The 27,151-nt window shown below is 42.9% G+C and overlaps 1 protein-coding gene across 1 annotated transcript in view; it reads right to left on the bottom strand.

Moving 5' to 3' along the window:
• The window catches only part of LOC139424533 (regulating synaptic membrane exocytosis protein 1-like), a 91,070-nt gene that overhangs the window by 3,442 nt on the left and 60,477 nt on the right, over positions 1 to 27,151 (bottom strand). The window contains exons 17-31 of the mRNA XM_071176459.1: positions 26,333 to 26,486; positions 22,970 to 23,083; positions 22,280 to 22,342; positions 21,547 to 21,624; positions 20,535 to 20,657; positions 19,579 to 19,668; positions 18,626 to 18,703; positions 18,023 to 18,091; positions 14,351 to 14,464; positions 13,928 to 14,031; positions 13,007 to 13,110; positions 11,891 to 12,051; positions 11,432 to 11,584; positions 1,966 to 2,183; positions 191 to 335 (exon numbers count right to left, since the gene is read on the bottom strand). Of these exons, the coding sequence (XP_071032560.1) occupies positions 191 to 335; positions 1,966 to 2,183; positions 11,432 to 11,584; positions 11,891 to 12,051; positions 13,007 to 13,110; positions 13,928 to 14,031; positions 14,351 to 14,464; positions 18,023 to 18,091; positions 18,626 to 18,703; positions 19,579 to 19,668; positions 20,535 to 20,657; positions 21,547 to 21,624; positions 22,280 to 22,342; positions 22,970 to 23,083; positions 26,333 to 26,486 (1,768 nt within the window). The remainder of the gene's footprint in view (positions 1 to 190; positions 336 to 1,965; positions 2,184 to 11,431; positions 11,585 to 11,890; positions 12,052 to 13,006; positions 13,111 to 13,927; positions 14,032 to 14,350; positions 14,465 to 18,022; positions 18,092 to 18,625; positions 18,704 to 19,578; positions 19,669 to 20,534; positions 20,658 to 21,546; positions 21,625 to 22,279; positions 22,343 to 22,969; positions 23,084 to 26,332; positions 26,487 to 27,151) is intronic.

Here is a 27,151-nt window from a genome sequence, read left to right as displayed (position 1 = left end):
AACATTGGAGAAAAAAAATATTTGTATCCATAAACAGAAACAGGAAGAAAGGGACAAAAATAATAGGGGGTAGAGGGAGGAAAAGGAGAGAGACATACAGTATACAGGGAGAGATAGCGAGAGAGAGAGAGACATACAGAGAGAGAGATTAATATATATATAGAGAGAGAGAGAGATTGGAGATACTGACTTTCCCTCGGAGTTGCAGCTGTTCATGGTGCCGTTGGTGGACTCTTTACTGGACTGTCGACTCATGTTCCTGGTCATCTCTACAGCCATGCCCGTCTCTGTGCTCCTCTGGATGGACGCACCCTTCTCCTTCTTCCCCTTCCCCTCTGGTACCGGAGAGGAAAAAAATAGACACAATGTAGCGGAGAGCTAAGGCTAATGGCTAAGTAAGCACGGCTAATCTACTGTCTTCCTGAGACCTGAAGTGCTATCTTCCAGGCCTTAGTTTATATGGGTCAGTGCTAAACAACAGAACTCTCGAGGATGAACACATTTAGGCCAGAAGGCTTTATTTTGTGGTCCTCTTGAGGAGAACCAGGTGTGGTGCCATGTATTCATGATAGGACACAGTGACAGAGCTGGGGAACGGCCACCCATCTCAGAGGACAAAGGACACGAAAGAGAAATTGAAAGAACCGGGAAGTCAAAGTATACTTTTCTGTCATCGTGTTTTCACAAGTCACAGCTGAACAATGGGTTGGAGAGGGTTGGAGAGGGTTGGAGAGGGTTGGAGAGAAAGAACAACATGGTTTGTTGTTTCAAGGTTCCATCCCTCGTCACGTCAACACAACCAACAAGATCATTCTGTCCTAATACAGACAATGGCGTACCGTACAGTCAATCCTAAAGAACGATACAGTAGTACATGATGATGATACGCAGGTTGATGTTTATTGTTATAAATCTTTCCCTGGAGGCAGAACTGAGCGATTTCCTCTAGAAGGGCCAGCTGCAAAGTCAAAATTGGATATATTGTAGAAATTCATGATTTTTTGTGTGTTTTTTTCGTCTTAATTTAAGGTTAGCAGTGTGGTTAAGCTTAGACTTAGGCTTAAAAGACTTAGGCTGATTTAATGGCTTTATGGCTGTGCCAGCTAGTGACCACTCTGCAGAGCTGCCTCTAGAACAAGATTCATGACAAAGAACGCTAACCTTAAATGAATTGTAGTACAGCAAGAATCCCCCGTATCAACCATAAAACAATATTTCTCTCAACCCAACATGAATTCTAGATTTTGTCAGTGAAGAGGGCAACTATCACACAGAACACCAATCGTACTTCTATACTATATAACAATGGGGAGAGAGGTGAGAGGCATGGAGAGACCCCCCTAGGCCCTAGTTTCCTTTATAATGGCTTTTTATGTCAGCTACAAAGGGGGAGTGCAAAAAAAGAGGAAGAGAGTGCAGTTGGAGCCTTTCAACTACCTCTCTCTCTGTCTCTCTGCTTTCTCTCTCTCTCCCCACCCTCCAGTGAGTCCAGCCAGGCTGAGAAAGATTCCTTCAAGTCCCTCTGACTGAAAGTTTGGCCGCAGCTGGTGTCATCTGGAGTAGAAGCATGTTGTTTTGAAACTCTTTTATAACATGCTTTTTGTGGGTTGTTTCCGTAAGATTGGAATTCCAGCATAAGGACATTTTGGTGCGCAGTCACGTAAACACAAGGTCAAGAGTGACGTGCTTCTCTGTTTTTTGTACTGTCTTATTCTGAAGGTAGCTTCAGGTCACTCTTAACCCTAAAAAAACACCTGAGAGCTATCATGTCATGGACACTTGTTGATCGTCCGTACTGTCTCATTTTTACTGTCTGTAATGTCCAATTGTTAAATGTCTGTCTACCACCGTCTTTCAATGTAAACCGTAAATCAAAACAAAATATCAGAGCCACATTTTCAAACCACAACCATCCCGAGCGTCTCCTTCATTTGGGTGAGGGTCGGTTTTGACCTTTGAACTCACCCGGGCCGACGATCTGCGACGTGCTGCGACTACGTCTGTTGGAGACGATGGAGACCACCCTGGCACTGAGGCTGGAGCGTCTCTTCTTGCCACCCATGCCCACCGTGCCCAGCGCCGTATCCGATTGGCTGCCGTCAGTGCGCTCTGACGCGTAGATCTCACCACTCACGCTTGTGCTCTTCAGCATGGTCCGGCCCGGCGCCGCACGAACCTGCCGACTAGAGGGAGAGAGAGGAGAGTAAAAGTTAAATCTGGAACCACAGTCTTGAGATATGAAATGAGCAGAGGTACTTATAACGTAAGGGGTTACCTTCACTTTAGTGGGGGAAAACACAGCAGTCTAATAAACTTCAATAATTGATAAGGTTCTTATACAGTATGATATGAGGCATACAATGATTGGTGAGTGGTTGTAATGAGTTTAATGTTAAAACATGATATTGATGATACAAGAAAGCCTGAACAGACTCCAAAAGATCTCAAAACTAAAAAATGATCTCAATGATCTCAAATTTCCTAATACGCTTCCAAAATCCCAAACAATTCAGCAATACGCCTTGTGTCCAATGTCCATCACTGCTGGACTTTTGTAATGGTTGATAACACTGAAATATAATTAAAACACATTACAATGTATTATATATATTATCAGTGGAGGCTGGTGGTAGGTGCTATAGGAGGATGGGCTCATTGTAATGGCTGGAATGGAATCAATGGAAGGTATCAAACACTTCAAACAGATGGAAACCACATGTTTGACTCCATTCCACTCCAGCCATTACAATGAGCCCGTCCTCCTATAGCTTCGCCCACCAGCCTCCTCTGATATAAGTATATATATAAGTATATATATATATATATATATATAAGTATATATATATATATATACTTATATATATATATATAAGTATATATATATATATATATATATATATATATATATATATATATAAGTATATATATATATATATAAGTATATATATATATATGTATGTGTGTGTGTGTGTCTTTTGTAATATAAATGAGTCTCTCAGTCTCAGCCAATAGCCTTAGCTGTTCAGGCTTCTTCTCCTCAGACAGGCTAACATACAGCAGGGACAGATGACACTCAGTGCTCTGTGGCGCTTTCTAGGGGTTCGGAGGAGCTAGTGCATGTCCATCCCCTCTAAAGGGGTCGGGGTGCAGGAGAGCCCTGCCACACTGCCCCCGTCCCGCATACCCATCGTGGACCCTCTCCAAGTGACCAGGGGGCTAGGGAGGGGTAGGGGGGCCTGGGGCCTCTCCTCAGCCCCGTAGAGGGGGGTGATGAAGAGGCGAGGGCCGGCGGTGGGGTAGGGAGGAGGGTACTCAGAAGAGGTCCAGCGGGGGGTCTGGACAGCGGGAGCACAGGACACATGCCAGGAGGGATCTGAGATACACACTGACGTACAAACACACACGCAGACACAACAACGAAAGTTGACACACACAACAATCACAGATACACAACCACATGCACAACATTAAATCAAGCCAAATAAACAAGGAGACTATATCACATGTGATGTTGTATGTCAGCACAAATTACCAAACACATTTCCCCGCATTGAACAACATACATTGATATTGAATAATGGGACTGATAGAATATAGCAGCCTCAGATGGAGAGAGAAGAAGAAGGAGGTTTGAGGAAGATGGGAGGAGATAAAGGGACAAGGTAGTGTCTATAACGTCCACACCTCTTCTCATAGGCAGCTAAGTCTCATAACCAAGCACCTCCAAACTGACTTCGGGACAGTCATCAATATACTGTATGCATCCAAGTATCTCCATCAAACACCTCCACAATAACCTGGGGCCTTTCTACTGCGCCGTTTTTGAAAGACATAACGTTAGCCATCGGGAACGACAAAAGTTCTGCTACTTTTCTCAACAACATTGATGCCCTGAATTTATATCGACAAATCAGTTGGAAAAAGGGATGGGCTACTTTCTGCACACGCCAGGCTCAGTGTGAACCACATTGACTTGACACAATGCTGGCCAAACAAGACGTACAGTGCCTTGTAAAAGTATTCACCACACTTGGCGTTTTTCCTATTTCGTTGCATTACAAACTGTAATTTAAATGAATTTCATGTAATGGACACACACGAAATAGTCCAAATTGGTGAGGTGAAATGAAAAAGATGACTTGTTTCAGAAATGTCTAAAAAAACAACAACTGAAAAGTGGTGAGTGTATATGTTTTCACCCCCTTTGCTATGAAGCCCCTAAATAAGATCTGGTGCAACCTATTACCTTCAGAAGTCACATAATTAAGTCCACCTGTGTGCAATCTAAGTGTCACATCTCACGATCTCAGTATGTATACACCTGTTCTGAAAGGCCCCAGAGTCTTCAACACCACTAAGCAAGGGGCACCATAAAGACCAAGGAGCTCTCCAAACAGGTCAGAGACAAAGTTGTGTAGAAGTACAGATCAGGGTTGGGTTATAAAAAAATATCCGAAACTTTGAACATCCCACAGAGCACCATTAAATCCATCATTAAAAAAACAAACCTGTCAAGGAGAGGGCCGCCCACCAAAACTCATGGACCAGGCAAGGAGGGCATTAATCAAAGAGGCAACAAAGAGACCAAAGACAACCCTGAAGGAGCTTTAAAGCTCCACAGCTGAGACTGGAGTATCTGTCCATAGGACCACTTTAAGCTGTACACTCCACAGATCTGGGCTTTACGAAAGTGTGGCCATTGCTTAAAGAAAGAAATAAGCAAACACGGGGACTGGGAAACTAGTCAGGGACTGGGAAACTAGTCAGGGACTGGGAAACTAGTCAGAACTGAAGGAAGGATGGATGGCACAAAATACAGGGAAATTCTTGAAGGAAACGTGTTTCAGTCTTCCAGAGATTTGAGACTGGGACGTAGGTTCACCTTCCAGCAGGACAATGACCCTAAGCATACTGCTAAAGCAAAACTCGAGTGGTTTAAGGGGACACATTTAAAAGTCTTGGAAAGGCCTAGTCAAAGCACAGACCTCAATCCAATTGAGAATCTGTGGTATGACTTAAAGATTGCTGTACACCAGCGGAACCCATCCAACTTTAAGGAGCTGGAGCAGTTTTGCCTTGAAGAATTGGCAAAAACCACAGTGGCTAGATGTGCCAAGCTTATAGAGGCATACCCCAAGAGACTTGCAGCTGTAATTGCTGCAAAAGTTGGTTCTACAAATTATTGACTTTGTGGGGATGAATAGTTATGCACGCTCAAGTTTTCTGTTTTTTTTTTGTCTTATTTCTTCTTTGTTTCACAACTGGTAGGCATGTTGTGTAAATCAAATGATACAAACCCCCCAAAAATAAATGTTAATTCCAGGTTGTAAGGCAAGAAAATAGGAAAAATGCGAAGGGGAGGGTGAATACTTTCACAAGCCACTGTAGCTACAAACAAAACGGAGCTAAATGGTTACAGTCTGCCGTGAAGCGTTCATCCATGTATATGGTACCTGGATATCAACAATGGAACCAGGCTACCAAGAGCTCGACTTATACAACACTCTCTATTGAACTACCAAAGGAAAGTCCTTATTTCCAGCGTGTGACTCCAATTGTTGGCCAGTACATGCTGTAACTGTATGTTTTGTGTCCGCCATGACTACAGACACTGGGGACACGGCCGAAACAGCTCTGAGAGGCTACACCAAACACTAACACGCAGCCGGGCCAGTGCATAGCACATAGCCGGCAACCTGCCACTGACAACCGAACCAGCCATCAACCACCCTCCATGCGCTTCTCTCTCGCTCTCCACATTCAACGAGAGACAGACAACCACACAGTTGTGCAGAGGCACTGCTAGGGGTGTCCGCGGCCACGGAGGGAGCTTCTATGTCCCTGGCGGCGCCGGGAAATGTAGGCGTTCAGCAGTGAACCCCTTTCAATCTGCTGGGGACTTGCATGCTATTAAGTGATGGATCTGTGACGTGTTCGTAGTTGTCACGGGGAATGGTCTGATGGATACCTTCATTTGTGAAAAAGATATTGAACTTGATGCAGCTAAAGAAAGGAATATTACTTTTCATGAAGAAATAAACACATTTGACCAAGTGCCTTGAACTGAATAAGGATTCCATGAGACTATTGGCATCTTTTTTTTTTTTTTTTTTTTTGAATTTTACCCCTTTTTCTCCCCAATTTCGTGGTATCCAATTGTTTTTGTAGCTACTATCTTGTCTCATCGCTACAACTCCCGTACGGGCTCGGGAGAGACGAAGGTTAAAAGTCATGCGTCCTCCGATACACAACCCAACCAAGCCGCACTGCTTCTTAACACAGCCCACATCCAACCCGGAAGCCAGCCGCACCAATGCGCCGGAGGAAACACCGTGCACCTGGCCACCTTGGTTAGCGTACACTGCGCCCAGCCCGCCACAGGAGTCGCTGGTGCGCGATGAGACAAGGACACCCCTACCGACCAAGCCCTCCCTAACCCGGGCGACGCTAGGCCAATTGTGCGTCGCCCCACGGACCTCCCGGTCGCGGCCGGTTACGACAGAGCCTGGGCGCGAACCCAGGGACTCTGATGGCACAGCTGGCGCTGCAGTACAGCGCCCTTACTATTGGCATCTTTAAATGCTTCCTGTCAAAACATCCAAGACGATCATAATGGGACCTTCCTGGACTATGATCAATTTCTGCCACTAAACCCCTCTACTACCTTTAACCAGGAAATGGCTGCTCATTGACCGATTCCAGGTGAGCGTTCATGTGTCGGAACCAGAAAGAACAAGAATTTGCGTTCTCGGCGCGCCTGCCTCCTTCCCCCCGATGCAGGTCCAGACTTAACTCTTTCAAATCAGTTTTAGCCCCTGTACCAGCTGTCTTCTTCCAGGAACTTGTGTGTTCCCTCTATGGCTGTGGATGTCGAATCAAACTTTTATTTGTCACATGCACCGAATACAACAGGTAGACCTTACCGTGAAATGTTTACTTACAAGCCCTTAACCAACAATGTCGTTCAAGGAATCGATTTAAGAAAATATTTACTAAATAAACGAAAGTAAAAAAATATATAAAAAGTAACACGCGAAAATGACATAACAATAACGAGGCTCTATACAGGGGATACCGGTACCGAGTCAATGGGTGGGGGTATGGGTTAGTTGAGGTAATTTGTACATGTAGGTATGGGGAAAGTGACTATGCATAGATAATAAACAGCGAGTAGCAGCAGTGTAAAAACATCACTTAGCTTAGTGATGAGCTTTGTGGGCACTACGGTGTTGAACGCCGAGCTGTAGTCAATGAACAGCATTCTCACATAGGTGTTCCTTTTGTCCAATTGGAATTGGAGTGGGTCTAGGGTTTCCGGCATGATAGAGTTGATGTGACCAGCCTTTCAAAGCACTTCATGGTTACTGACGCGAGTGCTACGGGGCGGTAATCATTTAGTCAGGTTACCTTCGCTTTCTCGGGCACAGGGTCTATGGTGGTCAGTTTGAAACATGTACCTCTCCCTAGTCAGTCAATTGGCTGAGCACAGCCTGGACCACCGCGGCCCACCTCCGCTGGGCTGTGCTTTCTGGATCAGAGCTCTGTCCCTTTGGCTGTTGTGGCCTGCACGCAGCTGGCGTTTCAGCAGCCCTCTTTTCAGGTGAGTTATGTGGCTCTGGCCTTGCAATAAGCTTCGAGACACAGCAGAGGCTGGATCATTCCGGCTATTGTGATAGGGAGTTCGATGGTGAGGCTGAGTTCGATGGTGAGGCATATGTCTGTACCTGGGGCAAAGACTTTGTGTTTTCCTGGGGCAAAAGTTCAGGATATCACCAGGTTGCTTCTCGTGGCTGTGAGTCAGGCTGATACTGTCATGGTTCATGTGGGGTCGAATGGCATTATGAAGGGCAGCTCATGACAGCTGAAGATGGATTTGAAAGAACTGATTGGGTCACTACTTGACACCAACAAATGCCTCATAATATCTGTCCCTCTGCCCTCCCTAAATCATGGCATTGAACGGTTCAGCAGACTTTTAGTCTTCCATAACTGGCTATGAGACAATTGCAGCTCTGTCGGTGTAACACTTATTGACAATTCCGATAGCTTCTGGAAACAAAGTGCATAGTATAAGGAGGATGGTATCCACCCAAATCATTTGTGTTCCTTGACCCAAGCCCAGCGGATTTAATCACTACCATTGTGTCACTGATTTGTCATAATGCTCCAGCAAAGGTTGTTGGAAGACACAATGTAAGTAACCTAATTTATGTCCCTCTTACTGTCCTGAATGCCTCTGCTGATTCTACAGCTATTGTATGTAATTACATGCCTATGAATCAGTGTTATATTGTTAGTACTTGGGTTTGTGTCCCCTAACAGGAAGCCCACTGTGTGCAGACCACCCTGCGCTAATATAAATAACCATAGGATGTCTACCTCTGTTAGGCTTCCCAGTAAAGCAAGAAAAACAATCATGCATCCCAGAAAAGTGTTAAAATATTTACGTTAACATATGTAACTTAAGAAACAAGGTTCATGAAATTAATAATTTGCTTGTAACAGATGACATTCATATTCTGACCATCTCTGAAACTCACTTAGACAATATCTTTGATGATACAGTGGTAGCAATACATGGTTATAACATCTACAGAAAAGACAGAAATGCCAAAGGTGGAGGTGTGGTTGTTGTTATTCAGAACCACATTCCAGTAATGCTTAGAGAGGATCTAATGTTAAATACTGTTGAAGTAATATGGCTACAGGTTCATCTGCCTCACCTAAAGCCCATTCTGGTGGGAAGCTGCTATAGACCTACAAGTGTTAACAGTCAGTATCTGGATAATGTGTGAAATGCTTGATAATGTATGTGATATCAATAGAGAGGTATCTTTTCTGGGTGATTCAAATATTGACTGGCTTTCATCAAGCTGCCCACTCAAGATAAAGCTTCAAAATGTAACTAGTAACTGCAACCCGGTTCAGGTTATCAATCAAGCTACCAGGGTAGTAAACAGCACAGGAATGAAATCATGAACATGTATTGATCACATCTTTACTAATGCTGCAGAAATGTGCTTGAATGCAGTATCCAGATCCATCGTACGTAGTGATCACAATATAGTAGCCATACCTAGGAAAACCAAAGTTCCAAAGGCTGGGCCAAATACAGTGTATAAGAGGTCATACAAGAAGTTTTGTAGTGATTCCTATGTTGTCGATGTAAATAATATTTGTTGGTCCATGGTGTGTAATTAGGAGCAATCAGACAACGCACTTGAAACATTTATGAAATTGCTTATCCCAGTTACTAATAAGCATGCACCCATTAACAAAATTACTGTAAAACGGTTAAATCCCCATGGATTGATGAGGAATTGAAAAATTGTATGGTTGAGAAGGATGAGGCAAAAGAAATGGCAAATAGGTCTGGCTGTACAACCGATCGGCAAACGTACTTCAAATTGAGAAATCATGTGACTAAACTGAATAAAAAGAAGAAAACTACACTATGAAACAAAGATAAATGACATAAAGACAGATAGTAAAAAGCTTTGGATCACCTGAAATGAAATTTTAAGCAAAAAAGGCTAACTCTGCTCCATCATTCATTGAATCAGATGGCTCATTCAACACAAAACCCACTGACATTGCCAACTCCTTTAATGATTTTTTCTTTGGCAAGATTAGCAAATTTAGGCATGACATGCCAGCAACAAATGCTGACACTACACATCCAAGTATATCTGACCAAATTATGAAAGACAAGCATTGTCATTTTAATTGCGTAAAGTTAGTGTGGAAGAGGTGAAAAACATGATTGTTGTCTATGAACAATGACAAGCCACTGGGATCTGACAACGTGGATGGAAAATTACTGAGGATGATAGTGGATGATTTTGCCACTCCTATTTGTTAAATCTTCAATATAAGCCTACTAGAACATGTAAGGCCTGGAGGAAAGCAAAAGTTATTCCCCTACCTAAGGATAGTACAGCCCCTTTACTTGCTCAAAGCCGACCAATCAGCCAGTTACCAACCCTTTGGAAACTTTTGGAAAAAATTGTGTTTGACCAGATACAATGCTATTTTACAGTAAACAAATTGACAACAGACTTTCAGCATACTTATAGGGAAGGACATTCAACAAGCACAACACTTACATAAATGACTGATGATTGGCTGAGAGAAATTGATAATAAAAACATTGTGGGGTCTGTTTTGTTTGACTTCAGTGCGGCTTTTGACGCTATCGATCATAGTTCATTGCTTGAGAAATGTATGTGTTATGGCTTTACACCCCCTGCTATATATTGGATAAAGAGTTGCCTGCTAACAGAACACAGAGGTTGTTCTTTAATGGAAGCCTCTCCAACAAAATCCAGGTAGAATCAGGAATTCCCCAGGGCAGCTGTCTAGGCCCCTTACTTTAAAAAATCTTTACTAACGACATGCCACTGGCTTTGAGTAAAGCCAGTGTGTCTATGTTGCAGATGACGCAACACTATACATGTCAGCTACCACAGCGACTGAAATGACTGCAACACTTAACAAAGAGCTGCAGTTCATTTCAGAATGGGAGGCAAGGAAAAACTAAAAGCATTGTATTTGGGACAAATCATTCACTAAACCTCGACTAAATCTTGTAATGAATAACGTGGTAATTGAGCAGGTTGAGGAGACTAAACTGCTTGGAGTAACCCTGGATTGTAACGCACACACACACACGCACGCACGTACGCACACACACACACACACGCACACACGCCACACGCACACATAGACTTCAAAACATTAGGCTGTTAATAAGGGCCTGCCCATGAGAGGCTCAGGGGATTGGGTCATTTGTCCGTGTCAGCAGGCAGGCCGTGGTTGACTGGACTGGTCAGCCGTAGGGACGTTAGGGCTGTGCGGGGAGGGAAGTTATGGGTGGGGTTATGTGAGTGAGTCCGTTGGGGTTATAGGACTATGGGATGGTTGGCTAAGAAAGTATAATAAGACTGTGGTGGGTTTGAGGGGACACTAGTTTTTACATGTAAGGCTGGTGGGTTTGAGGGGACACTAGTTTGTACACGTAAAGCAGGGGTGTCAAACTCAACGGAGGGCCGACTGCAGCAGGTTTTTGGTCTTTCACTTCAATTAAGACCTAGACAACCACGTGAGAGGAGTTCCTTACTAATTAGTGACCTTTATCCATCAATCAAGTATAAGGGTGGAGCGAAAACCCGCAGACACTCGGCCATCCTTGGAATGAGTTTGACACGTGATGTATAGCCAGGTAGGTTTGAGGGGACACTAGGTGACAGTTACAGTAGGTGGTTGAGGCTGTTTACAGGTCACAACAGGAGCAATAGGGATACGGGGACCATGGTTAGTGGGTACACAGCGATTATGTGAGGTCCCTAAAATATGGGCCCTTGTCTGCCATGGCCCATTGTAGGTCCCTCCATCCCGTGACGGAGCAAAGGACCTTTTCTCTTTTCTTTACCTGGCGTCTTTGGGGTCCCCAGACACAGTGTGTCTCCTCCTCTTCAGCTCTTGAGAGAACCGTCTCTTCCCTGCTGCCCTCATCCTCTCCTGCTCTCCATTCATCCCCCACGAGATCCTCCTCTCTTTCTTCTCTTCCTCTAAAGACTTGGACCTGTGTCCATTCATTTTTGGTTTCCCCACCGTGTGTGTTTGTGTGTATGCAATGCAAGTATTCACAGAGAAACACGATCATGCAAAAAGATTGAAACGTGCACCCATTAGCATGCAGAAAAAAGACAGACGAAAGGAACACAGACTGATAAAAAAAACAGGCATGCACGACTGACAGAAGAACAAACTCTACAATGTGCTTTTGATTACTTCAATATCTTCAATTGGTTCTTGATGCCCAATTACCTTGTAAATGATCTTGTAAGAACATATGAAACTCAATTAAAGTGTCGAGCGGGGTACCGACCTGAGCCGCCCGCGCGGGCGTTCTGATTGGATGGACATGTAGGAGGTGCTGCTGAGGCGTGAGGCACTGCTGGCGCGGGATAGGGCCGACGCGTCACTCATGTCGCTGTCTGACGAGCGGGCCGACACGTTGTCAGAGCTCCGCCGCTGATCCGCATACATCTGAAGGAGGTGAGAGAGGACGACTCCGAATATGTATTACATGGTTCAATTATTCACTCCTATAATAGTTACTGTACATACAGTAGGTCCAATAAAAAACTGGTGTCTAGCTGAGGTTTAGGTGTAGATCCCCAACAGTGGTGGAAAAACTACCCAATTGTCATACTTGAATAAAAGTAAAGATACCTTAATAGAAAAGGACTCAAGTGAAAGTCACCCAGTAAAATAGTACTTGAGTAAAAGTCTAAAAGTATTTGGTTTTAATTATACTTATGTCTCAAAAGTAAAAGTAATTGCTAAAATATACTTAAGTATTGAACGTAAAAGTAAAAGTAGAAATCATTTCAAAGATCCAGAAGGCACTATGTTCTTGTTTTTTATTTACGGATAGCCAGGAGCACACTCCAACATTCAGGCATCGTTTACAAATTAAGCATTTGTATTTTGTGAGTCTGCCAGATCAGAGGCAATAGGGATGACCAGGGATGTTCTCTTGATAAGTGCATGAACTTGACCATTTTCCTGTCCTGCTAAGCATTCAAAATGTAACGAGTACTTTTGGGTTTCAGCGAAAATGTATGGAGTAAAAAGTAGATTATTTTCTTTAGAAATGTAGTGAAGTAAAAGTAAAAGTTGTCAAAAATTTAAATTGTAAAGTAAAATACAGATACCCCCCAAAACTACTTAAGTAGTACTTTCAAGTATTTTTACTTAAGTACTTTACACCACTGCTCCTCAATACCCAAAGTGGCATCTATGTTGAAACTGACAATGAAAAATTAATCAGCATGGAAAACTCTCCAACTTTTTATATGTGGAGGACAGTGGCCATCTTGAACGACAGTTAATATATTGTAGCTCTAGGTCTAGAACTATATAACTACAACAGAGTTGTAATGTTAAGGTGGACCAGGAAATAGTGCCTGTCTTCCAGCAGAGATGCAACAGTACTGACCTCTCGTTTGGTCTTGAGGTTCGTCTCGGGGTCATTGGAGCCTGAAGGCCGGTAGGAATGTACTTTCATGTTCATCTGTCTGGCTCGCTCCTCTACTGCTAGAGCTGGGAGGAAATTACTTAATTCATGAATACAGTAATAATACAGTAAATTACACAAGGAACACACAACCTCTCAGGTGAATGACAGTGAAGGTGAACGATGTAGGGTGAAGTTGCTCCTAGACACTGATCTTGGGTCAGTTTTACATTTCCCCTACTTATGTTTAAGGTTAGGATTCGGGGAAGGGAAATCTGATCCTAGATCTGTACCTAGTTGAAACTTCACCCGGGAACAAGGTGAACAGAGGAAGCCGGAGGTGATTGGAGGTATTAGACAACTGTACTGTACTCTTAGTGTCATTGCTCTATTTGGACACTAGGAGGCGCATGCTGTGCATCACTTTCATTAGATGTCATGTACGGAATACTACAGAGTGCACAGAGGGTCATAAATGTTGGGGGATATAAAGAAGGAAAAGGCAAATCACATCTACTGGATAGAAAGGGTCTAAAATCTAAAACATAATATAAAGTTGGGTCAGATACAGTCGTGCCATATAATTACCTTTTTCATTAGGTTTACTAGCAGCAACAGGTTTATTATCTACAGGTATATTGTCTTCATGTACATGGAGGTAGAAGAGAATGAGGAATGTGAGGAAGAATACTCAGACAAAATGGTTTTGAATGGTCGGAGTTATGATTTCATACACTCAGTTGTAGTACAAGACACATCACGACACGCACAGCCAGCTAGCCAGCCAGCCACAGACACAGACACAGACAGAGACACAGACAAAGACACAGACAGAGACACAGACAGAGGCAGAGACACAGACACACACACAGACACACACACACACACTCCTTGACAACCTACCTTGCTCTACACTGCTGCTTCTGGCAGGAACCTGTGGCAGCTGTCTGCCCCTGCGACCTGACTGGGGAGTCCCCGTAGGAGGGGAGGGGCTGTGGGTGTGTGTTCTGAGAGAGAGAGAGAGCGAGAGCGAGAGAGAGAGAGAGAGAGAGACAAGAGGCAGAAAAAGAGAGAATAGGAGAAAGAGAAATGAAATACAAGTGAATGGGCCCACTCCTCCACAGTAGGCCCATTCTCGCATATATAAAACCCAGGGTGGCTACATCCTTGACCATACACTAGAGGGAACCAATAGGATTGGTTTACTGCTCTCACAATCAATACGAGCAGCAGGACAGTGGGTATAGGGAGCACAGAGGTCAAAACGGGACAAAGGGGTACAACAAGGGGTTGTAAGGGTGTGAATGTTAGGGCACCAGCATGCACCTGTCCTGTCGTGGTGAGTTAGGGGCAGATCCCCCCAGGGGTGTCTGGTTAAAGGGACGCAGCGGTCCCCCTCTCCCCCTACTGCCCCTCAGTATAGAGGTGGGCTGGATACGACTGGCATCAACAGGCCACGTGGAAATAAAAGAACAAACAAACGAAAGAAAGCTAAATGATATAAATGGTAAAGAATGTAAATCATACTCAACATAATGAAGGACCTTATGGCCCACAATGTAAATCATATACAACATAATGAAAAACCTTATGGCCCACAATGTAAATCATATACAACATAATGAAGGACCTTATGGCCCACAATGTAAATCATACTCAACATAATGAAGGACCTTATGGCCCACAATGTAAATCATACTCAACATAATGAAGGACCTTATGGCCCACAATGTAAATCATACTCAACATAATGAAGGACCTTATGGCCCACAATGTAAATCATACTCAACATAATGAAGGACCTTATGGCCCACAATGTAAATCATATACAACATAATGAAGAACCTTATGGCCCACAATGTAAATCATACTCAACATAATGAAGGACCTTATGGCCCACAATGTAAATCATACTCAACATAATGAAGGACCTTATGGCCCAAAATGTAAATCATATACAACATAATGAAGAACCTTATGGCCCACAATGTAAATCATATACAACATAATGAAGGACCTTATGGCCCACAATGTAAATCATACTCAACATAATAAAGGACCTTATGGCCCACAATGTAAATCATATACAACATAATGAAGAACCTTATGGCCCACAATGTAAATCATACTCAACATAATGAAGGACCTTATGGCCCACAATGTAAATCATACTCAACATAATGAAGGACCTTATGGCCCAAAATGTAAATCATATACAACATAATGAAGAACCTTATGGCCCACAATGTAAATCATATACAACATAATGAAGGACCTTATGGCCCACAATGTAAATCATATTCAACATAATGAAGGACCTTATGGCCCACAATGTAAATCATACTCAACATAATGAAGGACCTTATGGCCCACAATGTAAATCATATACAACATAATGAAGAACCTTATGGCCCACAATGTAAATCATATACAACATAATGAAGGACCTTATGGCCCACAATGTAAATCATATACAACATAATGAAGGACCTTATGGCCCACAATGTAAATCATATACAACATAATGAAGGACCTTATGGCCCACAATGTAAATCATATACAACATAATGAAGGACCTTATGGCCCACAATGTAAATCATACTCAACATAATGAAGGACCTTATGGCCCACAATGTAAATCATACTCAACATAATGAAGGACCTTATGGCCCACAATGTAAATCATATTCAACATAATGAAGGACCTTATGGCCCACAATATAAATCATATTCAACATAATGAAGGACCTTACGGCCCACAATGTAAATCATAAAAACATAATGAAGGACCTTATGGCCCACAATGTAAATCATATACAACATAATGAAAGACCTTATGGCCCACAATATAAATCATATTCAACATAATGAAGGACCTTATGGCCCACAATGTAAATCATATTCAACATAATGAAGGACCTTATGGCCCACAATATAAATCATATTCAACATAATGAAGGACCTTATGGCCCACAATGTAAATCATATACAACATAATGAAAGACCTTATGGCCCACAATGTAAATCATATTCAACATAATGAAGGACCTTATGGCCCACAATGTAAATCATATTCAACATAATGAAGGACCTTATGGCCCACAATGTAAATCATATACAACATAATGAAAGACCTTATGGCCCACAATATAAATCATATTCAACATAATGAAGGACCTTATGGCCCACAATGTAAATCATAAAAACATAATGAAGGACCTTATGGCCCACAATGTAAATCATATTCAACATAATGAAGGACCTTATGGCCCACCATGTAAATCATATTCAACATAATGAAGGACCTTATGGCCCACAATGTAAATCATAAAAACATAATGAAGGACCTTATGGCCCACAATGTAAATCATATTCAACATAATGAAGGACCTTATGGCCCACAATGTAAATCATATTCAACATAATGAAGGACCTTATGGCCCACAATGAACCAGAACACAATACATGAAGGACATAACAATGCAAGACAGAATGGCCCACAATGAATGAATGGCCCACAATGACAGAATGGCCCACAATGACAGAATGGCCCAGAATGGCCCACAGACCTTATGGCCCACAATGTAAATTCTATTCAACATAATGAAGGACCTTATGGCCCACAATGTAAATCATATTCAACATAATGAAGGACCTTATGGCCCACAATGTAAATCATATTCAACATAATGAAGGACCTTATGGCCCACAATGTAAATCATAAAAACATAATGAAGGACCTTATGGCCCACAATGTAAATCATATACAACATAATGAAGGACCTTATGGCCCACAATGTAAATCATAAAAACATAATGAAGGACCTTATGGCCCACAATGTAAATCATATACAACATAATGAAGGACCTTATGGCCCACAATGTAAATCATATTCAACATAATGAAGGACCTTATGGCCCACAATGTAAATCATATTCAACATAATGAAAGACCTTATGGCCCACAATGTAAATCATATACAACATAATGAAGGACCTTATGGCCCACAATGTAAATCATATACAACATAATGAAGGACCTTATGGCCCACAATGTAAATCATATACAACATAATGAAGGACCTTATGGCCCACAATGTAAATCATAAAAACATAATGAAAGACCTTATGGCCCACAATGTAAATCATATACAACATAATGAAGGACCTTATGGCCCACAATGTAAATCATATACAACATAATGAAGGACCTTATGGCCCACAATATAAATCATATTCAACATAATGAAGGACCTTATGGCCCACAATGTAAATCATATACAACATAATGAAGGACCTTATGGCCCACAATGTAAATCATATTCAACATAATGAAGGACCTTATGGCCCACAATATAAATCATATTCAACATAATGAAGGACCTTATGGCCCACAATGTAAATCATATACAACATAATGAAAGACCTTATGGCCCACAATGTAAATGATATTCAACATAATGAAGGACCTTATGGCCCACAATGTAAATCATATACAACATAATGAAGGACCTTATGGCCCACAATGTAAATCATATTCAACATAATGAAGGACCTTATGGCTTATGGCCCTTATGGCCCACAATGTAAATCATATTCAACATAATGAAGGACCTTATGGCCCACAATGAACCAGAACACAATAAATGAAGGACATAACAATTCAAGACAGAACTGGGGCTATGGGTCTACTGACAGTACATCTTAACAACGCTCAGTTAGAAAAGGTTTTGCTGTGCTGCTAAATTGCATTCACAGCAAAGTCACAATTTGTAACAATTCAGATTGACATCAGACAACACAGTCTAGACAGTCTAGACATCAGTCAACACATTCTAGATTTGAAGAGCGACGATCTCCATCCAGATAGAGGACAGGATGAATGGGGGTGTATGAGAGAGGGATGGGGTGAATGGGGGTGTATGAGAGAGGGATGGGGTGAATGAGGGTGTATGAGAGAGGGATGGGGTGAATGAATGAATGAAAGAATGACCTTACCTGTCAGCCTCCAGGCCTTTCTTGCTGTTACCTCTCTGACTGTCAGGTCTGCCCAGGCTCCCTGACTGCCTGTGACGTGGAGGACATGAGAAGAAGACAAAATGGAGGATGGGTAACCCAATGGAGAAACAAAACTAAAGACGGACCTTTAATGCGTGGTCGGCTGGTGTTTTATTTAAATTAAAAGACGTGATTTGGCTGAAAGGATTTTGCTTCAAAATGTGTTGACTATGTTGCACTACTACATTGCTTGCTACTAACTGTTCAGAACAGAAACATCACAACACCATGACAACAGAGCACGTGGAAGTCAGATGTGTAGCAGAGGAAGCAGGAAGTCAGGTGCAGGTCAGTAAGGTGAAGCAGCAAGAGGAGCAGTAACTACAGCGTTACAACAACCCACCAGCTTACACTGTAATCTAGAACATCTAGGAAAACTATAAAGTGCAGGGTTAGGGTTAGGTTTAGGGCAGGGCTAGCGCAAGGGTTAGGCTTATGGTTAGAGGAAAACTATAGTAGCCACGCAGTGCTAAGCAAGTACAGTAGCAGGACTGCAGCTTGGGTCCTGGGAGGTAAAGATAGGGCTAGGTCGGTACCCAGTACCTTTCTTCCTCTGGGGAGGCCTGCTCTACTAAAATCCTGGGGCCTGTGGACTGTCTGCGGGGCAGAGAGTTGGAGCATCTGGAGGTGAAGTGGGGTGAAGCATCCCCCAGGTGGGGAAACAGGGAGAGGGACACAGTGAGTGGAGGGAGGGCTGGGTTCATGTTAGTTTAGAATGAGATAAAAGCATTGGGATTCCCTGGCAACTAGAATGCCTCTGCTGGCCAAAACACTCAGCGACAGTAGGTGTGAATTATTGTGCAGGTCAATGTGAAAGAGCTGTTATTGTGTAGTCACTGTGTTGCCAGCACCTCTCAATATACACTGAGGAGCTAGTGGTGAAAAATTGATAGATAGCATGCATGACAAGAACGGGTGAAGTGATATTGAATCTTTGTTGATTCAACGTATTGGTATACTCTGGGAAAATAGAACACTCAAATGATGAAATGTTTTTTTTTACAGTATTTGAGAGAATAAAGAAACGTTCAACTACTAAAGAAACATTGTAAACCCAGAAAAGGAGGTGCAGTAGGTTATCTCCTATAGAGGAGGATGTTGTGTGTACCTGTCTCTATCAGGAGAGTGGAGGTTGGTATGTGTGTACCTGTCTCTATCAGAAGAGTGGAGGTTGGTGTGTGTGTACCTGTCTCTATCAGGAGAGTGGATGCTGGTGTGTGTGTACCTGTCTCTATAAGGAGAGTGGAGGTTGGTGTGTGTACCTGTCTTTATCAGGAGAGTGGAGGTTGGTGTGTGTGTACCTGTCTCTATCAGGAGAGTAGAGGTTGGTGTGTGTGTACCTGTCTTTATCAGGAGAGTGGAGGTTGGTGTGTGTGTACCTGTCTTTATCAGGAGAGTGGATGCTGGTGTGTGTGTACCTGTCTTTATCAGGAGAGTGGATGCTGGTGTGTGTGTACCTGTCTTTATCAGGAGAGTGGATGCTGGTGTGTGTGTACCTGTCTTTATCAGGAGAGTGGAGGTTGGTGTCAGGTCTGAGGCAGGTGGTGCTGGCACTCCTCACCCGGTCCAGACTGGGCTGCAGATCACTACAGTAGCACAGAGGGAAGATAAGGAAGGGAAAAGAGGAAGAGAGGCGGGACGGAGTGAAAGGAAGCGTGCAAGACAGAGAGAAGGAATGGTAGAGTGAGAAAAAAAACAAAGCGAGAGAGAATTGAGGGAAATAAAGAGTCCAAGACAGAAGGAAGGAATTGCAAATAGAGGTGGGAGGGGGAAACGAGAAACAGAAAGAAAAGAAGGATCAAACATTAGATACAACTTATAAGGGGGTTGTAAACCTCCATTCATTACAATAGCGGTCCTTTGCGGCCATACTGTACAGTCAGTCCACCTGATGGGAAGGTTGGAGCCTTGCCATGGGAACTTGCTCTTGGTGGAAGAGGAGAGTGGACTGGGTGAGATTTGCGTGAGCAGACATACTACAGCACAAATACTCTATCACACACACACACAATCTCTTTCTCTCTCCCTTCTCTCTGGCAGGGAGCCTACTACAGTCGAGGACCTTGTCATTTCTCATGTCATGGTCTTTGTTGGAGCCATGGACGTCAACACAACACTGGAAAAGATGCTGTGTCCAACTGGCATCACATTGCTCACATGACACAGAGCCCCAATATATGCTATGGTTTGCAGTGTGCCAATAAGGCCTTGTTTGCTGTTTAATACAGTCAACCCTGTTGTGTGTCCTGTGGTCTTCCACAAGTTGAGGTTAAGGATGAGCATTCGATCCCTCACGAAGGGATGGACGGTGGAGTGCAAAGGCAGGCCTGTTGGGCGGTGGGAGAGGATCACCCGTGGGGTCGGGGGTGGAGAGGTGAAGTCCTTTGGGGGTGGAAGGGCAGAGGACGAAGGGAGCGAGTAGGGCGTCTGTCCGGGGTAATGGGTTTCTTACCTAACGGTGACCTCATCAGTGAACCTGAGCACACGGTGCGTGAGGACACTACGGGAGGCGGGACCGCCCCCTCCCTGATGCCCCCGGGGAGGCTTGCTCTTTAGGCATGCAGGGAGGGTGTTGCTACACTCGTGTGAATCCGTGGTAGATGGTATAGACGCATGCAAGAAAGGAAAGAAAACCTAGATTTGACGTGCATGCCAAAGGAATGAGAGGCCAAATAATGAACCACGATAAAGACGTACAAGGAAACCCAACAGTGGCACTGAAGTCAACAAACAAACCATATAAAAACAGCAATGCAATAAATATGTCAGATGGACATCTCTGGAGCTTGAGGCACGGAGGAGGAACATCCAGGTTTGACACCAGAATATCACATCTACTCCATCCTAATCCCCATTCTCAGTATTTCCTCTCCCCAACTACTGTGTAGTGATGGGGGATTGTCTGATGGAGGCCCAAGACATAGATGACAACAGAGGACACGGTGAAAGTAGGGATGTAGGGATGGGGGATTGTCCTGCCGTTCATTATATGTATGGAGATGAAATGTAATGCTGCTTATATAAATCCATCTAAACAGATTTTAAATTGCACATGTCAAAGCATTATAGCATGGGGAAACCAAGCATGTAATATATCTACTGTATATAGGACAGTACATAGGATTATAGTATTAAAATAGACAGTGAAGTACTACTATAGTACTACTGTAACAGATCTGGTCCAGGGTCATCATATTATAATCAATAATAATTTGGTGGACGCTTATATTTGTCCAAGTGGAAATGTGTTTTTTGCATATCCCAACTCCCCCTGAGACACCCTCGGAGAGTGGTACCACATCGAATCAGAAAAGCTCTGTTAGGAGTCGGGGTGGGGAATCAATTACGTTGAGAGAACGTTGATACAACATCATAAGCCACAAAATGCCAACGATGAGTTGAGTTCAGGTTTTGGGGAAGAGAAAAGGGAAAGAGAGCAGGGTTTTGTTATTCTACTCTCTTACCTGTATATGTCCTTGTTTATACCATTGACTAATAGGGGCATTTTGGGTGGTAGTGTATTGCTCGACCTAGCTACGCCCCTGTGTAGTTATTTGAGTGTAGACCGTGCATTGATTGAGAGAAGAAAAACAGAAGAGAGGAAAAAACAATACAATTGTATAAATAAAACGTCCAGGCAAAAATAACATTAGATATAGATAGATAAAATGTTCAGACAAAAATTTAATTCACCAAGAGAGATTTTCATACTATTCTGAGGTCAACGATAGAGCTATTCTGGAATCTATTATAATCTGTTTGAAACCAACATAAACTCAATGTTTTCATGGTGTCATGGAGAGTGTGTGGTACTACGTTTGACCTCTCGGGTGAAAAAACATGTCCCTTTGTGTCTGGAACGAATTCATCGATATTCTAAAACTAGATAAAGCTGAATACATTACAAAGATGACTTTAACATTGTCCCCTTTCTATGCAGTTAGACAAAAGCGAACATTGATGCAGCACATGGAATAGGAACACATCACATTAAACAAAAACATTGCCACGTGGTACATAACATACACTTTCTATATCACAACCATAGACTGTAGTATCACTGACCGAGTTAACATGGAGCTGTGAACATTGAATGACAATGCAAAGAATGATGGGTAATATAATAGAAGAAAGATGGTGGGTAGGGACGATAACAGTAACGTCTCTGGCTTTTTGGTTGTTGTTGTTTTTGTTTACCTGTTTGTGTGCAGGCACTCGGCACTCCCGCCTCGGATAGACCTGTGCATCTCGAGGACCTCACTGTGATTGCCATGGCGATGGGTGAACCGAACAACCAGTCAAAAACAACAACGTAAGAGGATGGTCAAATCAGACAAACCCGCTCATGAGAAATGAATGAGAAGAAATCATGAAATCATAATTTTGATTCAGTATCAATAATAATAAATATGATATTAACCTTTTAGTAAGAGACTTTTGCATTAGACTGTTAGTCGTATTAGTACTTATTAGTATAGAACAGTACTAACGTAGCCTGCTATTCCACTTGTCCTTGGAGTATCCGACACTTTCAACCTCAAAAATTAAAAGCTGGTGGTCAACCTCTTTGAAATGATTGGGCATAAAGGAATACTGTACTTCTACAGGTACTTCATTGCAAATGAACAAAATAAGGAGGAAACCATGTCGGCATCAACTCCTATATTGAACTCAAAGCTCAACTCAAATAAAATACACCAAAGTCCTTACTGTACACAAACACTGGAACTTCACTGCATAACCTGCACACACTCTCTCCTTGTCACCAAACTATTCTCAGACTGGCTGTCATCTTAAACTCCCTGATACAGTACCTACAGCATCTAACGTCTAACCTCCTCCCTAATAAACAAAGGCCACCAGCCACCACTGTCTGGGTGATGTTACCTGTCCTCGGAGTACTCGTAGTCTGAGTCCCCGGAGCGGTGCTCCCCGTGGGAGTCATGGTAACGAGAGGGGGAGCAGGAGTGGTGGCGGTTCTGATGGATCTCATCCAGACTCCTGATGGGGTAGGACATAGAGAGGAGTGTTACTGAGGGTTATGGTTACTGAGTGTTACTGTGATAACATTTCGCTAATAACGTTGGTTTTGTCATAGGGTGGACATAAAAGGTAATTGATTTGAGTCATAAGAGTGTGCTGAAGAGTCATCCCGGGGGTATGAATGAATGTGAATAATAGTGAAGACATGAAAACCTAGAAATAGCACATATAACGTAATAACCAAAAACTTGTAAAACAAATCTAAATATATTTTCAATTTTAGATTTTAGAAATTTAAAATTTTCTTCAAAGTAGCCACCCTTTGCCTTGATGACAGCTTTGCACACTTATGGCATTCTCTCAACCAGCTTCATCAGGGAATGCTTTTCCAACAGTCTTGACGGAGTTCCCACATATGCTGAGCACTTGTTGGCTGCTTTTTCTTCACTCTGTGGTCCAACTCATCCCAAACCATCTCAATTGGGTTGAGGTCGGGTGATTGTGGAGGCCAGGTCATCTGATGCAGCATTCTATCACTCTCCTTCTTGGTCAAATAGCCCTTACATAGCCTGGAGGTGTGTTGGGTCATTGTCCTGTTGAGAAACAAAACAAATGACAGTCCTACAAACCAGATGGGATGGCGTATCGCTGTAGAATGCTGTGGTAGCCATGCAGGTTAAGTGTGCCTTGAATTCTAAATAAATCACTGACAGTGTCACCAGAAAAGCACCCCCAAACCATCACACCTCCTCCTCCATGCTTCATGTGGAAACCAAACAAGCGGCGATCATCCGTTCACCTACCCTGTGTCTCACAAAAACACGGCGGTTGGAACCAAAAATCTGATATTTGGACTCATCAGACCAAATTACAGATTTCCATCTGTCTAATGTCCATTGCTCGTGTTTCTTCGCCCAAGCAAGTCCCTTCTTCTTATTGGTGTCCTTAAGTAGTGGATTCTTTGCAGCAATTCGACCATGAAGCCCTGATCCACGCAGTCTCCTCTGAACAGTTGATGTTGAGATGTTTCCGTTACTTGAACTCTGTGAAGCATTTATTTGAGCTGCAATTTCTGAGGAAAGAACTAAATAACTTATCCTCTGCAGCAGAGGTATCTCTGGGCCTTCCTTTCCTGTGGCAGTCCTCATGAGAGCCAGTTTCATCATAACGCTTGATGGTTTTTCCGGATTGAATGACCTTCATGTCTTAAAGTAATGATGAACTGTCGTTTCTCTTTGCTTATTTGAGCTGTTCTTGCCATAAGATGGACTTGGAATTTTACCAAATAGGGCTATTTTCTGTATACCACCCCTACCTTGTCACAACACAACTGATTGGCTCAAACACATTTGGAAGGAAAGAAATTCCACAACATAACTTTTAACAAGGCACACCTGTTAATTGAAATGGATTCCAGGTGATTACCTCATTAAGCTGGTTGAGAGAATGCCAAGAGTGTGTAAAGCTGTCATCAAGGCAAAGGGTGGCTACTTTGAAGAATATCAAATGTAAAATATATTTTGATTTGTTTACTACATGATTCCATATGTGTTATTTCGTAGTTTTGATGTCTTCACTATTTTTCTATAATGTAGAAAATAGTACAAAGAAAAACCCTTGAATGAGTAGCTGTTTCCTATTTTGTTGCATTACAACCTGTAATTTAAATATATTTGGATTTGGATTTCATGCAATGGACATACACAAAATAGTCCAAATTGGTCAAGTTAAAAAAATAACTTGTTTCAAAAAAATTTAAAAGTGGTACGTGCATATGTATTCACCCCTTTGCTATGAAGCATCTAAATAAGATCTGGTGCTACCAATTACCTTCAGAAGTCACATAATTAATTAAATAAAGTTCACCTGTGTGCAATCTAAGTGTCACACGATCTGTCACATGCGCTCAGTATATATACACCTGTTCTGAAAGGCCCCAGAGTCTGCAACACCACTAATCAAGGGGCACCACAAAGCAAGCGGCACCATGAAGACCAAGGAGCTCTCCAAACAGGTCAGGGACAAAGTTGTGGAGAAGTACAGATCAGGGTTGGGTTATAAAAAAATATCCGAAACTTTGAACATCCCACGGACCACCATTAAATACATTATTAAAAAATGGAAAGAATATGGCACCACAACAATCCTGCCAAAAGAGGGCCGCCCACCAAAACTCACAGACCAGGCAAGGAGGTTATTAATCGGAGAGGCAACAAAGAGACCAAAGACAACCCTGAAGGAGCTGCAAAGCTCCACAGCAGAGATTGGAGTATCTGTCCATAGAACCACTTTAAGCCATACACTCCACAGAGCTGGGCTTTGCAGAAGCATGGCCAGAAAAAAGCCATTGCTTAAAGAAAAAAATAAGCATACACTGTTTGGTGTTTGCCAAAAGGAATGTGGGAGACTTCCCAAACATATGGAAGAAGGTACTCTGGTCAGATGAGACTAAAATGTAGCTTTTTGGCCATGGAGGAAAATGTTATATCTGGCACAAACCCAATACCTCCCATCACCCCGAGAACACCATCCTCACAGTGAACCATGGTGGTTGCAGCATCATGCTGTGGGGATGTTTTTCATCGGCAGGGACTGGGAAACTGGTCAGAATTGAAGGAATGATGGATGGTGCTAAATACAGGAAAATTCTTGAGGGAAACCTGTTTCAGTCTTCCATAAATTTGAGACTGGGACGGAGGTTCACCTTCCAGCTGTAATTGCTGCAAAAGGTGGCTCTACAAAGCATTGACTTTGGGGGGGTGAATAGTTATGCACGCTCAAGTCTTCTGTTTTCTGTTTGTTTCACAATAAAAAATATGTTGCATCTTCAAAGTGGTAGGTATGTTGTGTAAATCAAATTATAACCCCCCCCCCAAAAAAATATATATATTTTAATTCCAGGTTTTTAGGCAACAAAATAGGAAACATTTCAAGGCGGATGAAAACTTTCAATCTCTGTATAGAGATAGATAGAGAGAAAGAGAGTGTGAGAAAAAGAGGGAGAGATTGAGCGAGAGAAAGAAAGAAAGAGAGAGCGAGAGAGAGAGAAAGAGAGAGCGAGAGAGAGAGAGATAAAGAAAGAAAGAGAGAGCGAGAGAGACAGAGAGAGTGAGAGAGAGAGAAAGAGAGAGAGAAAAAGAAAGAAAGAAGAATGCAGATGTGTGTGGGTGTAGTCTCATCGAGAACCAGGCAGCGTGACAACAACGTGATTCTGATGTATGGCTACATAGTTTAGGTATAACTGTGTGATACAGAAACTGCAGCTACCTCTGCATGGGGACGTGTGCAGGGCGGGAGCGGGCCCTTGTTATGTCCTCGCGGTGAGGGGACACAGATCTGGAGCGGTGCTGGGCCAGTCTCTGCTGCTCTGGGACAGTCAGGGTGCTGTTCCTCTCCCTTTCCCTCGAGTTACGCTCTGCACCTACACACATACGGAGGAGGAATCAGCAGTCGTAGCATGTTACCTGCTGACAAAATGTGTCAGTGTTGAGCGCCGCCACTCAACATTCACTACGCCTTCAGGTGAGCGCTTGGTTTCCCCAAAACTACAGAGATCATGCTGGTGCTCAGCTTCTATTAATACAGTCGCCCATAGCCGCTCTAGTCTAATCAAACCCATGCCACGTGAGGGGGCTGAGAGGACAAATGATACAGACTGCAAACTGTTGCACATCAGAGTGGGATATTTTACACTGAAAGTTTTTTGGTTACATTTGAAGAGTTGCATTGGATAGTTACACCAGGTATTGAGTTAACTTGTGTACCGGACTGTTTCTGCATTCCACAACTTGGCTAAAGGCAGAAACTGACTGGCACCCAGGCTAAGTTAGCCTTGTACCCTTTTTGAAATAGCCGAGCCAGAACAGCACAGTTCGTGTTGGCCCTATGGTGTGAATCAGGCACTGGTCTATACACCGTATCCTTATCTTGTGCGGAGTCACTACTACTTCAGGCTCTACTACCAGACATGCAGGTGACAGCGTCAGTGGAATGGACAGCGACATCACGGCTCTATAGCTCCATGCACTCAGTGCTCCCAGTGGATCTGCTCTACAAGCTGCATTACTACAGTCCGACAGAGGAGGA

The sequence above is a fragment of the Oncorhynchus clarkii genome, chromosome 13 (genome assembly GCF_045791955.1).
Source record: "Oncorhynchus clarkii lewisi isolate Uvic-CL-2024 chromosome 13, UVic_Ocla_1.0, whole genome shotgun sequence".
Taxonomy (NCBI): Eukaryota; Metazoa; Chordata; class Actinopteri; order Salmoniformes; family Salmonidae; genus Oncorhynchus; species Oncorhynchus clarkii.
The sequence above is the reverse complement of the archived record's forward strand: the minus strand, read 5'-3'. Positions and strand labels throughout refer to the sequence as shown.